Consider the following 14327-nt stretch of genomic DNA (forward strand, 5'->3'; position numbering starts at 1 on the left):
TCTCAAAAAAGGTTTTTGGTAGTCTGCCATCTTTGGTAACTACTTGTCTCTGCGATTTGTCCATATTTGTAGATACCACTCCATTCATATCTCCCATCATAATAATTTTGTAATCCATGTAGTCTAACAATGTCTCATGCAACTTCTTAAAATATTCAGATTTCCCCTCATTTGGTGGAAGTACTCCTACTATCAAGAATTTTTCTCCTTGTGTTTGGATTTCAATTGCCACATATCTTCCTTGGTCATCTTTAAAAATAAATTTCGGTGATAGGCTCTCTTTCGCGTAAATTACTACTCTCTTTTTAACCTTGTCCGATGAAATAAATTTTTGGCCTAATCTTTTATTAATTAATACTTTCCTATGAAGCCTTATCACATGTTGTCAGGGGTTCAGGAGCAGAGGCGAGGGAAAGGGAGGAAACAGAGAGCGAGGGGGAGGAGGCAGAAGAAAAGATGAGTGATGACGACGACCCGAGATCTCCGAGTCTTTCCAGTGAATCAGAAGATTCACAAAAAGGAGCACCAGTGGTCAGGGCAAGGGGGGAGACTAGGGGGACACCCCAGGAAGATAGAGCCAGAGGGGACTCAGAGGGGAGCAGTTGGAAATCGGGACCAGCGTCACCGCCAGAGAGCAGGGATGAGGAAGGGCGCCAGGGATCAAGTGCTGGCAGCTCACAACAGGAGGGAGGGCACGAGTCAGGAGTGGCCACACCTCCATCGGGGAGCGAGGAGACGGTTAGACGGAAAGTGGAAGGTTGGGCGCGCGCGCCAAGTTCAAATGCACAGGAAGGTGGCACAGTAGGCAGCCCGGAAAGGGAGCCAGGTCCTAAAGCCCGGCGCAAGGAGACAGAAGGGTCCGGGGGGTCAGCGTCAGAAGAATCCCGGAAGGAAGAGACCCCGGGGGGCAGAGGGACCCAGAGGAGAACTGTCAGGCGGAAAAGGTGGAGCAGGGCTAGGATATTAAGTTGGTGCACAAGGGGCGGAGACTCAGACGGAGCTTCGCCGATCTAAGCATAAGACGTAGAGTTGCGCGCAGCAGCTTGAGAATGGAGACTGTAACTCAATAAAGACTTTTATTTAATGGTCGCTGGCTGGCGTGATCCTCTGTGAGCTAGGATCTGGAAGCAACCCTGACACATGTGTTTCCTGCAAGCAAATCAAGTCCAATTGTTCCTTTCTCAATAAATGAAAGACTTTTTTCCTTTTCTCCGGGGAGTTAAATCCGTGAATATTCCAACTTAATAGTTGCAGGGACATGGTGTATTTATTTTGCTTTTCCTCCAACTGCACCAAGTAATTGTTCTTGTTCAGTCGGTGGTGGTATCGCCTTCTCTAACTTGTCCAATCCCAAATACGTGTTTTCAACTTGTATGTTTATGTTCTGAAACATTTTTTAAAATGATGATAATAATAAGGACATTGACAAGCCGAAACATATGCAAATGAAGCCAATCAAGATGGTCTTGCTTTATTTATGCATTTATTTAATTTCTATAGCACCCTATACCTGGGGTGCCAACTTGAATTAAATATAGAAGGGGTTTAGTAAGCCCCTCCTCACATAATCAATACATGATGTGGGGCATGCATGCCATTTGAATGGCAGTTCCTATGAACTGGGGGGGTGGCCCCCTCACATATCTTATTGGGGGGCAAAGAGCCCTCAGACTCTGAGAGTTGGCTCCCATTCCCTACACTCACAGGTCACAGGACGGTTACAACATAAAATCACACAATGAAAACACAAATCACACAGCCCAAAACCTTCCTTCCCACAATAATACTACAACCAGACTTAACACGGACACTGGCACCAGAGCCTGCAATAAACCCAGATGCCAACTTTGCTGCCACATACACCCGGACAACACCATTACTGGCCCCAACAACATCACACATACCATCTCGGGACTATTTAATTGCTCATCGTCTAACATTGTGTATGCCATCAAATGCCAACAGTGTCCTTCAGCTCTCTATATTGGACAAACAGGCCAAACCTTACGCCAAAGAATAAACGGACATAAATCTGACATCAAGAATCACAAAACAGAGAAACCAGTAGGAGAACACTTCAATCTCCCAGGACATTCTATACAAGATCTCAAAGTAGCTGTTTTACTACAAAGGAATTTCAGAAATAGACTGGAAAGAGAAGCTGCTGAATTGCAACTCATTACCAAACTATGGAGACACCTGGTCTGAACAGAGACATTGGATTCTTATCTCATTATACATGACTAAGCCACTTCTCACCTTCTCACCCCTTGCCTTTTCCTGTAAGACCTACTACAGTCGTTAAGAGTCGTCAACAGGCTCATCAGGCTCATCTCAGCTATCTGCCAATCTCCGATTCCCACCACCCTTCTGAGTAATACCCCTCCCCACCTTCTCTATATATAGAAGGATCTGGCAACTTCTGTTTCAGTGTATCTGAAGAAGTGTGCATGCACACGAAAGCTTATACCAAGAACTAACTTAGTTGGTCTTTAAGGTGCTACAGGAAGGAATTTTTTTTATTTTGACTATGGCAGACCAACACGGCTACCCATCTGTAACAACAACAGCCCAAAACCTGTAACCCCTACCTCCCCACCACATTTTAAAAGGGCATTAGATGTCAATCAGCCAAAGGACTGGTTAAAGTGGTGTGTTTTTCTCTAGCGCTGAAAGCTGTATAATGAAGGGTTTTCCACTCTTCGTATGAATTCTTTGATGGGAACGGAGACTGGAGCTCTGACTGAAGCTCTTTCCACATTCAAAGCACTGATAGGGTTTCTCCCCTGTATGAATTCTTTGATGGGAAGTGAGAGAGAACCTCTTCCTGAAGCTCTTTCCACATTCCACACACTGATAGGGTTTCTCCCCTGTATGAATTCTTTGATGGGAAGTGAGAATGGAGCTCTGATTGAAGCTCTTTCCACATTCCACACACTGATAAGGTTTCTCCCCTGTATGAATTCTTTGATGGGAAATGAGACTGGAGCTCGTACTGAAGCTCTTTCCACATTCAAAGCATTGATAGGGTTTCCTCCCTGTATGAATTACTTGATGGGAAATGAGACTGGAGCTCATACTGAAGCTCTTTCCACATTCAAAGCATTGGTAGGGTTTCTTCCCTATATGAATTACTTGATGGGAAATGAAACTGTGGCTGTGACTGAAGCTCTTTCCACATTCCACACACTGATAGGGTTTCTCCCCTGTATGAATTCTCTGATGGGAAGTGAGACTGGAGCTCTTCCTGAAGCTCTTTCCACATTCTACGCACTGATAGTGTTTGTCCCCTGTATGAATTCTTTGATGGGAAGTGAGACTGGAGCTCTGACTGAAGCTTTTCCCACATTCCACACACTGATATGGTTTCTCCCCTGTATGAATTCTCTGATGGGAAGTGAGATGGGAACTCTGACTGAAGCTCTTTCCACATTCCCCACACTGATAGGGTTTCACCCCTGTATGAATTCTCTGATGGAAAGTGAGATGGGAACTCTGATTGAAGCTCTTTCCACATTCCACACACTGATAGGGTTTCTCCCGTGTATGAATTCTCTGATGGGAATTGAGATTGGAACTCTGACTGAAGCTCTTTCCACATTCCCCACACTGATAGGGTTTCACCCCTGTATGAATTCTCTGATGGAAAGTGAGATGGGAACTCTGACTGAAGCTCTTTCCACATTCCCCACATTGATAGGGTTTCACCCCTGTATGAATTCTCTGATGGGAAGTGAGAGAGGAGCTATGAGTGAAGCTCTTTCCACATTCCACACACTGATAGGGTTTCTCCCCTGTATGAATTCTCTGATGGGAATTGAGATGGTGGCTATGACTGAAGCTCTTTCCACATTCCCCACACTGATAGGGTTTCACCCCTGTATGAATTCTCTGATGGAAAGTGAGAGAGGAGCTCTTCATGAAGCTCTTTCCACATTCCACACACGGATATGGTTTCTTCCCAATGGGATTTCTTTGATGGGAAGTGGAATAGGAACTTTTCCCACTTTCAAGATATTTATTCAGCTTCTCCATTGTGGGGATTTTGTCATGGTCACCCATGTCCTTGATTTCCAGTCCATCACTATCTGCAATGAAGAGTAATGGATTAGCGCCTCAGGGAGAAATTAAGGAAGAATACTTGTTAACTCGGACGCGGGTGGCGCTGTGGGCTAAAAGCCTCAGCGCCTAGGGCTTGCCGATCGAAAGGTCGGCAGTTCGAATCCCCGCGGCGGGGTGCGCTCCCGCTGCTCGGTCCCAGCGCCTGCCAACCTAGCAGTTCGAAAGCACCCCCGGGGGCAAGTAGATAAATAGGTACCGCTTACCAGCGGGAAGGTAAACGGCGTTCCGTGTGCGGCTCTGGCTCGCCAGAGCAGCGTTGTCACGCTGGCCACGTGACCCGGAAGTGTCTCCGGACAGCGCTGGCCCCCGGCCAATAAATGTGAGATGGGCGCACAAACCCCAGAGTCTGTCAAGACTGGCCCGTAAGGGCAGGGGTACCTTTACCTTTACTTACTTGTTAACTCTGGTAATAGAGGAATAACACAAGTGGGTTAGATGGATGGTTTTCTGAAGGGTTGGGTGCATTAATTAACGGGGATCAACCGACATCCTTAGGGGAACCTGTGATTCGATAAGCCTGGCTCTTCTCTTGAATGGATTTTGTTTGGCTCCATCATGGCATCCCTTCATTTCCAATGTCAGTCTTCTCTTTGGACAACCAAAGACTGACGGGAGGAAAAACAAAAACGGAAAACCTGACAGAAGCTACGTCAACTTCCCTAACAACTCTGACATTTATACTTAAAAGGGTCTGGGGAGTTCAAACCAGGCTGATCCTTCTTTAATAAGCTGCAACTGGAGGAAAAAACAGTAATTTACTGTTCATGGGTTTTTTGGGGGGGATTGTGATATCTGGTGTTGTAGGGGGCACGGTTGAGTTCTGTGAAAATATATGAGGTTCGTCACATATGGAATTTTGAATTTAAAAACAGATATTATGATCCCACAGGAGCCTTACCGAGAGAGGCCACGATCCCACGATTCTCCTCCATGACGTCCTTATGAAGAGCTCTCTTCTCAGGATCCAGCAACTCCCACTCCTCGTCCGTGAAATAAACAGCAACATTTTCAAAGCACACTGGACCCTGAAATAAAAAGGGAAATGTCCTCCTCTGAGACAACACTGTTGTTCACCACCACTCCTTGAGCTAGGACATTGTTCCACCCCTTGGCCTCTGTCCCCACAAGGCAGCTTCCCCATACCTGATCTGGTTCCACAGCTGCTGCTTCCATTCTGTCCCCATTCAGAGATGGATGAAGAGGTCTTGCCATCATCGTTCTGTCACCTGCCAGAGAAAAAAGGTATGGGGGAGGCCCAGAGTGTCTGCTTCTCTCACCTAGAAAGGAATGCTGTGATCACCAATAGTCAGCATGGATTTCTCAAAAATAAGTCATGTCACACTAACCTGATCTCGTTTTTTGACAGAATTACAACCCTGGTAGATGAAGGGAACGCAGTGGATGTAGCCTACCTTGATTTCAGCACGGAATTTGACAAGGTGCCCCATGATATTCTTGTAAAGAAGCTGCTAAAATGCGGTCTTGACTATGCTACCACTCAGTGGATTTGTAACTGGCTGACTGACCAAACCCAAAGGGTGCTCATCACTGGTTCCACTTCATCCTGGAGAAGAGTGACTAGTGGGGTGACACAGGGTTCTGTCTTGGGCCCAGTCTTATTCAACATCTTTATCATCTTTGGTATCTGAAGAAGTGTGCATGCACACGAAAGCTCATACCAAGAACTAACTTAGTTGGTCTTTAAGGTGCTACTGGAAGAAAAAAATTTTTTATCTTTATCAACGACTTGGATGATGGACTCAAGGGCATCCTGATCAAATTTGCAGATGACACCAAACTGGGAGGGGTGGCTAACACCCCAGAGGACAGGATCACACTTCAAAACGACCTTGACAGATTAGAGAACTGAGCCAAAACAAAGAAGATGAATTTTAACAGGGAGAAATGTAAAGTATTGCACTTGGGCAAAAAAAAAAAGGAGAGGCACAAATACAAGATGGGGGACACCTGGCTTGAGAGCAGTACATGTGAAAAGGATCTAGGAGTCTTGGTTGACCACAAACTTGACATGAGCCAACAGTGTGACGCGGCAGCTAAAAAAGCCAATGCAATTCTGGGCTGCATCAATAGGAGTATAGCATCTAGATCAAGGGAAGTAATAGTGCCACTGTATTCTGCTCTAGTCAGACCTCACCTGGAGTACTGTGTCCAGTTCTGGGCACCACAGTTCAAGAAGGACACTGACAAACTGGAACGTGTCCAGAGGAGGGCAACCAAAATGGTCAAAGGCCTGGAAACGATGCCTTATGAGGAACGGCTAAGGGAGCTGGGCATGTTTAGCCTGGAGAAGAGGAGGTTAAGGGGTGATATGATAGCCATGTTCAAATATATAAAAGGATGTCACATAGAGGAGGGAGAAAGGTTGTTTTCTGCTGCTCCAGAGAAGCGGACACGGAGCAATGGATCCAAACTACAAGAAAGAAGATTCCACCTAAACATTAGGAAGAACTTCCTGAGAGTAAGAGCTGTTCGACAGTGGAATTTGCTGCCAAGGAGTGTGGTGGAGTCTCCTTCTTTGGAGGTCTTTAAGCAGAGGCTTGACAACCATATGTCAGGAGTGCTCTGATGGTGTTTCCTGCTTGGCAGGGGGTTGGACTCGATGGCCCTTGTGGTCTCTTCCAACTCTATGATTCTATGATTCTATGAGGTGAATCAGTGCATCTAAACTACAGAGGGGCCTTTGAGAAAGTCTTGCCTGATGAGTGCATTTGGATGTTTGGGTGCATTTCAGATGTTAGATGTGCAGAAATATATCTCCCCTCCTCTGGGCTCTTGGTCCCACTATCTCCCCCAACAAAATATGCAAAGAACCCACAGATGAGTTGGAAAACGAACAGAATGAGACTAAATGGAGAAAAAACTCCTTACCCAGCTGCCTCTCTCTGGTGTCCAACGGAGGCCTCTCTGCCTCAGAAGAAATCTGGCCCATTTCTGCAAAGAGATCCTTTCCCTGAAAAAGAAAAAGGATTCAAAAGAGAGAATGGGGAGAAGGATTAAAAAATGAATGTCAGGGCCAACAGCTTTAAGGATGTTAGAACTCATTCCATGGATGCCTTCCCAGAAAAAAAATGAGCCATCAATAGAGCATTATGGGATGTTCTCCATCCTGTTTGGAGCCCCTTGGGAGTTTCCAGAGCAAAGTCTCTCTCACCTGCTTTCTCTCTGCCTCCTCTCTCTCCTCTGCCTGACTCAGGAGGAAACCTTCGGCCAGGGCCACCGCCTGGGAACTGGTCTCCGCTCCACAGTCCCTCACCCAGCTCTCCATCTCTGGTGGAAGGATAGCCAGGAACTGCTCCAAGATCACCAGGTCCAGCATCTCAGCTTTCGTGTGCCTTTCTGGCTTCAGCCACTGGTGGCAAAGGTGGTAGAGTCGGCTGCAAACCTCTCGGGGTCCTTTGGCCTCCTGGCAGCAGAACTGTCTCACCTGCCGGCTCTGCACCTCTGAGCGGAGGGTGTCCTCCTCACCCAGGATCTTCTGCACAGAGCTTTCCCAGAATCCCCCACTGCTCCCAGTTTGGATGTCATGGCCTCTTCCTGTTCCAGGGCCAGCTGAGTCTTGCTCATCCATCTGTGCTCTCAGGAAGCCTCTGAGAGATCGGAAGGAACCCTTTGGTCTTCTGCCAAGTTCTGTCTGTCTTAAGGAGAGGCGCTAGCAAATCCTACAAAGCAAATACATTGTTTAGTTACAAAAGTTGTCTAATATCAGGAGAAGAAAAAGGTTCCCTGAGCAAGCATGGATGAGTCTTGGAGGGAAGCAGGGCTGGACTGCACCACAGCCCAAACCATGAGCTATTTTATTTATTTAAATTTGTATAGCACTTTATATTTTAAAGAGAAATCTCAAAGCGGTTTACAGCATATTAAATCTGTGGGGATAATTGGGGAGTTAGAAGAAGATATATTATTGAATGATATGCTTCCTAACACGCACTAGCAAGTTCCATATTCTAGTTCCATACATCCCCCTTTTTTAGATTACGCAGCGATCAGCTTGTTGCTGACTCATCTGACTCTTACTATTAAAGATTCCTTCCTGGTAAAATCCCTTACAATCCCTTTTAAATGAATAAGCACAATAATCTGATTCACGATAATATAAAAGTAGTTTACTCACAGATTCGTTCACGTTCACAGACATATCCCTGAAGGCAGGCTTAGGTTACATAACAACTAGAACTATTCCATAAAGAAATTAGTCCCAAATGACTGCCACTAAAGAGTCACTTCCCCAAACACACAGCAACATACAAAATGGAGAAGACACACTGATCAGAACATGGAGGCCATGCGCTCCTCCATGCTAGTACAACAGACTGCACCCTCTTCAAGTCACATGTAGTGGAAGTCTGTCCCAGCTCAGGCGGAAACAGGAAGTCTTCTCCTGAGTGGTAGAAAACATCCCCTAATGTGTCCCCTGTAGGAATCTTCTACTTGACTGCAGTTTCACATCCCACAAAATCAATAAAATAGAAATAAAACCATTGGAAGAAAGTCAAATATATAGTCGATAGTCAAAGCAACATAACAGAAAACAATTGTTCTCTTAAAGATATCAAAATAAAACATTACAAAGGAGGTCAACTACAGAATACATATTTAACACAGTAGGGCTGGGTGAGTCTTGGCCTCACCCCCTAGGCCAGGTGGAAAGGGCCTTTCTAAAAAGGAGAAGAAAGAGGAGGAGGAGGAGGAGGAGGAGGAAGCAGCCTCTAGCTCTCCTAGAAGAAAGATTGCATTGGAAAATGTGGAGGCAACGGAAGGGATTTCCGTTGACTGACAAGGGAGTCATTTGTATCTTTTGAATAATGGATGCTTGGCTCTAGTGGGGGTCCTCACCTGGGGGTCCTCAGGAGTTGTTCTCCCCCCACCCCCACTCCCCTGCTTCTGTCTCCTTTTCTTGCACTTGGACTCTCTGCCCCTCTCCAGACATACTCCGGGGTGGGGTCCCTTTTTCTTTGCTCCAAGGGCCAGGAATGTATCTCGCCAACCCCTGAGGGCCAAGTGGATGAGGCCAAAGACACCTCCCTTGAAATTTAGGTGTGTAATTTAGTATTATTATTCGTTTAGACAGCTTAGCACACGCACAGCCATTGATGCCAAGGTCCCTGGAGGCTCAGTGAGTAGCAGCGCCCATTTCCGGCTGCTTTTCCAGCAACCATCCCTTTGGGAGAGAGAGGATGTGGTCCTGGGATGCCCTGCTCTGGGTGCGAGGGGATTGCTGCAGTGGCCTCCGTGGGGAGCTGCCCTGGGAGACACTGGGAAACTGGTCTCCAATGCAGCAGCCAGACTCTGGGAAACTGGGATCCCTCTCTTTATCCCTGGCCTTCCTCTCCCACCTTTTTTTTTCGGGGGGGGGGGCTAGTCCACCTCCTCCTCCAGCTTTGGAAAACCATTTGCAGATGTTTCCTCTGTTGTGCAATGAGGCTGAGCGACGTCACACAGAGTTAAAGTCCCAGGGACTCCTTTGTTTAAAGAAGGGAGATCTTTTCTGAAAGGGGGGGGGCGGAGGGTCAAATGAGTTTGGGATCCTCTGATCTGCAGGAGGGAGAGCGTGGCAGACCTGGCCCCTCCCTGGCAGGACCCTCTCCTCCCTGACTTGGGGTCCCCCCCCCCTGCAGGAGCAGATCAGGCCCCCCAGGCCCCCTCCCCCGCTGCAGCCCTGGGACCCCCACCAGATCCCAGAGAGAGAGAGAGGAGACTCACCAGATCCCAGAGAGAGAGAGAGGAGACTCACCAGATCCCAGAGAGAGAGAGAGGAGACTCACCAGATCCCAGAGAGAGAGAGAGGAGACTCACCAGATCCCACGAAGGGGGCAGCGAGGCAGCCCTTGCAGCAGAGACACCAAAGCAACACCCCCCCTCCCTTGCAGGAAAGGACTGGGGAGGGAGGGGCCTTGGCTCTGGAGGACCTGGCCCCCCCTTGCTTTCCTGTCCTCTCTAGGAAGGCAGCTCAGTTCCCTTTAACCCTTGCCAAGCCGAGTCCCTCCAGCTCAGCCCTCTCTCGCTTGGCAGAACCTCAGGTTTTTATCATTTTTTATGGATTAAGGGGGGCAGCTGACTCCCCCGGCTACGCCAATGCCCAGATATCCTTTTGGAGCGCGAGGCTCTTGGCTGGACTCTGAGCATCTCCCTCCCTTGACCAGAAACCAGAGGAAGAGCCTGCAGGGAAAAGGGCTTTGCAGGAGGCAAGGAAGCTCCTCCTAGAATTCAGGAGTGGAGAGAGAGGAGGGGATCCCAGGGTCATCTAGTCCAACCCCCAGCAAGGCAGGAATGCTCAGCTAAATCATCCATGGCAGATGGCCGTCCGATCTCTGCTGAGAAACCTCCAAGGAAGGAGAGTCCCCCCCCCACCTCCCAAGGGAGACCTTTCCCTGCCCAACTGCTCTTAGATGTCCCTCAAGGCAGCGGGTCCTGAGTTCTAGCCCTGCTGAAACCATCGCACTGGCTGCCAAGGAGGAACCAAGCGAAGTTCATAATAAATAAATCCTATTCTCGTCATAAATGAGTAATACTTTCCTATGCATGCTTTTTATACTAATAGACAGAAGTATGCCATTCCCTTCTCCAGAAATGCTTAATTGCTAATTCAAGGGACACTGAAGTCCTTGCAGAGATGACAGGACAGCTTTCCAGATTAGTTATCTGGGAGTGAGACAGTTGGCAGAGTGGCACTGGGCTCGCTAAGATGCCAACTACTACAGGAATTGCTTTCCTGAGACTTTTTAGCGCTGCAATACCATTTTAAAAGAAGATTAATTTTTATGTGATGGCCGTGTGTGAGCAAAAACTCCACCTCTGTCAAGCTTTCAGGAGCAGGACTAAGGGGTGAAATGAAGCCCCCCAGATCCCCAAAGGGTGAGGGAAAGGGTCTATCTCCCTTCTTCCTTTTCATTATCAGTTCTTTCCACCTAAGAAATGGGAAGAAATCAGCTGCTCATGCTAAGCGCTGGGTTTGTTGGAGTGGAAATTCATGAGCTGACGATGGTATGATTTGTCAGCAATAAATATTATTTGTTCTTATCTGTAAGTGAAGTCACATTTGAAACAATACAGCACCAGTCAAAGGGAATTTCCTAGGAAGAGTTTTATTCCGTCTCACCTGCAATCATGTGTGCTGAGCACACAGAAACACATACAGTGGTACCTCTGGTTACAAACTTAATTCATTCCGGAGGTCTGTTCTTAACCTGAGACTGTTCTTAACCAGAGACGTGCTTTCGCTAATCGGGCCTCTTGCTGCCGCTGGACCGCCAGTGTCGGAGCCAGCCGTTACAAAATGGTGCAGTTTAGCATAAAATAAAGACACAGAGAGACAGCTGTATTTTCAGGATGGAGGAGCAGCTCCTTCATGCTTCTTCTCTCCCTCCGGTAACCTTTTTATTATCCTTTGTCTCTCTCCAGCCGCATGGCCGTTTGCCAATGTCTCACGTTACCTCGTCCTGTCAAGGCTTTTATTACCCCTTCACCATATAGGGTCATCACTGCCCAGAGGAAACACAACATTCCAATACGTTGTAAAGCTCAGAGTGCAGGTCAGCCGAGGTCAGGGGGCACCCTGCAATATTACAAGCCTTTGCCGTGGCTTTATGACTCCCACATGCCCTCTTTCTTTATTTTATATCAGAGAGAACCATGTGAGTGTCAGGAAAAAGCAGCAATGCAAAAGCCAGCTGCAGGTGTCTGGAATGCAAAACAGGATGTTGATGTGTGGGACTGTACTATTGGGAAAAAGGGGCAGTCTATTCATTGTACTGAGCACCGGATGTTAGCTCAGAGTGTCATCTGACCTGTACTGGAAGTACAGGGGCGGAGTTGAGACTCTACTGCTGGAGTCTGGAGAGTGCAGACACGTTTCTCTGTACTGCTGGAATGACAGAAATAAAAGACATGTAAATAGATTTCTGTCTGACTCTTTCCCCTCCCTGGGGGAAGCAGGGAGGAGGGTGTGTTCTTCTCACGTTTGAGGAGGATCGCCGATTTGTGACCTTGCCTGTATCCTGCCGGGAGACGCAGACGGGAAGGTCAACAAGGATTCAAGCCGAATGCCTGGAGTGAGGCCAGTTACCTCTGACTGCGGCTGAGAATCCTGACATCTGGTAGCATTGCCGGTGGTTCTGATCCATGGAATCTGCATGAGAAGTGGATGGATCGTCTTCATCCTCTGCACCAAGGGAGGAAATAATGTCTGCGTGCAGCCAGAAGCTGAACAGACGGCTGGACACCGAGAGGAGGTGTTTTCCAAGCAATGGAGCCCCAAGGTATGCTGAATATCGGGCTAAAAGTGTGAACCCAGATTGATTCATTCTCTGGTTCACGGGAGCTGTGTTTGGAAAAAGCCAGCTCTGAAAGAGGAGGCTTGCATACCAGGAATTCTTGTGGTTGATAAGATTTCCTGTTCAGAGATTGGAATGCACAGTTGCTAAGCAACGTCAGTCTGTAAAGTGGAAGAGTACTAACTGAGCAGCTGGCTTTGAGAGAGCCTGGGAAGAGAAAGTTGTTTTGGCTATCTTCGTTGCTGTGCAAGGACTGAGAAACAGCTTGCAGTTTGCCTGCCAGAGTAGGCAGAAAACAACTGTTGGACTTTAGCAGGCTTGAGAGTGAGAGCTAAAGCTTGGATTCAAAATGGATGCCAAGAAGGGGGGAGGCCTGCCTTACCCACCTCCCCTGACTAATGACAGTTATTCATCATGGTTTGGATGGATAACTACCCCAGAAGGGGTGAGCCAAGATGATGCTAGCCAGGTTCCTAAGAGCTCATCGAAAGCTGAGGAGAGCTTTGACCCCAGATGGGGGAGTGGAGGAACTGTTGATGTTCCTGTTCGAGCTGCAATGGATGTTGCTGACAGGGGGAGAGAGGAACGGAGTTCTAATTCCCCCACTGATGTTGCTACTGGAGAGCATGCTGTAGCTTTGAACGTTGTCCCATGTTACAATTGTGAACAGACTGGGCATCTTCAGAGGAGCTGTAAGAGGCCACGTGCGCAGAAAAGAGCTGAGGGGAGCTCTGCGAAGCCTGAGGCATCAGGCAAAAGTTATACCAAGTCTCAGGTGAAACCTGCAAAGGCTTTGATGGCGCTAAAAGCCACACCAGAGGTGGGGAACTCATTTGTTCTGGACACTGGCGCCACTAAACACATGTGCCCACACAGAGAATTGTTTTCAACGTTGAAGAAGCAAAGCTTCGCTGTGAAGCAGGCCAACGGTCAGGAGTTGGAAGCGACCGGGATTGGGACTGTGTATCTTGAGAGTCTGAACTTGACTATAAACAATGTGTATTTGGTTCCTCAGTTGAAGTTCAATCTGCTGAGTGTGTCGCAGATTGCAAAGAAAGGACTGAAACTGTCCTATTATGATAAGAGCTGCAAGATCTTCAAAGATGGAGAACTGTATCTTTCTGCCAAAGAGAAAGATGGACTGTATTTGTTGACTTTTGATCAAAGTGATTACATGAAATGTAATTCTTCTGATTCTAACATAATCTCTCTTGCAGGTGTGACCAAAAGCGCCCGGAAGGTGGCGAGGGTCGACAGGGCATTTCAGCGGGTGTATGCTGATGTGATTGGTCCTCTAGCACCATCTAGAGGCAATGCAAGATATTATCTTGTGTGTGTGGATTGTTTCTCAAATTATGTCTGGGTTTTTATGATGCAGAAACCACAAGAAACCTTAGAAAGGTTTCAGGAGTTTTGTGACAAGGTTAAAAACGTGCATGATGCTAACATTGATTGTCTTTTCACAGATGAGAAGCAAGTTTTTCTTTTACAGGATTTTCAGGAGTTCCTGCAGAAGAAAGGGATAAGACACAAGGTTGCTGTTTCGGCGGAAGCGTGGAATAGGGGTGTCTGTGTAAGGGTGAACAAAGAATTGCAAAAGGGGATGAATGCGCAATTGCTTAGTTCACATTTGCCACATGAATATTGGGCGGAGTCGTTAATGTCCTATGTTCACGTGTGGTTGAGAAAGGTCTCAAAAGAGTTGGGTAGTTCTCCTTTTGAGAAGCTGTTCCATAGAAAACCTTCTGTTGCCTATTTTAAGGTTTTCGGGTCTCATGTGAGAACAGAAGCTCCAGGTGGGGTAAAGAATGCCAGAGGCATTTTTGTGGGATATGAAAAGGGTCTCTACAGAGTAATTTTGTCTGAATCGGGTCAGGTGATTCTCACAAAACTTCTAGAGTGCTCCTGAAC

The 14327-nt window shown here is 47.3% G+C and overlaps 2 protein-coding genes across 4 annotated transcripts in view; both read right to left on the reverse strand.

Moving 5' to 3' along the window:
• LOC309530290 (uncharacterized protein) overlaps positions 1-14327 on the reverse strand; it is a 123454-nt gene that overhangs the window by 86004 nt on the left and 23123 nt on the right. The window lies entirely within an intron of this gene.
• Positions 1398-14327, reverse strand: part of LOC309530358 (uncharacterized protein) — a 47022-nt gene continuing 34092 nt past the window's right edge. Inside the window, exons 2-7 of the mRNA XM_082219267.1 lie at positions 7295-7802; positions 7012-7093; positions 5266-5399; positions 5021-5147; positions 2579-4088; positions 1398-1767 (exon numbers count right to left, since the gene is read on the reverse strand). Of these exons, the coding sequence (XP_082075393.1) occupies positions 2644-4088; positions 5021-5147; positions 5266-5399; positions 7012-7093; positions 7295-7711 (2205 nt within the window). The 5' untranslated portion in view covers positions 7712-7802 and the 3' untranslated portion in view covers positions 1398-1767; positions 2579-2643. The remainder of the gene's footprint in view (positions 1768-2578; positions 4089-5020; positions 5148-5265; positions 5400-7011; positions 7094-7294; positions 7803-14327) is intronic.

The sequence above is a fragment of the Podarcis vaucheri genome (assembly GCF_965113315.1).
Source record: "Podarcis vaucheri genome assembly, chromosome: 4".
NCBI classification, from domain to species: Eukaryota; Metazoa; Chordata; class Lepidosauria; order Squamata; family Lacertidae; genus Podarcis; species Podarcis vaucheri.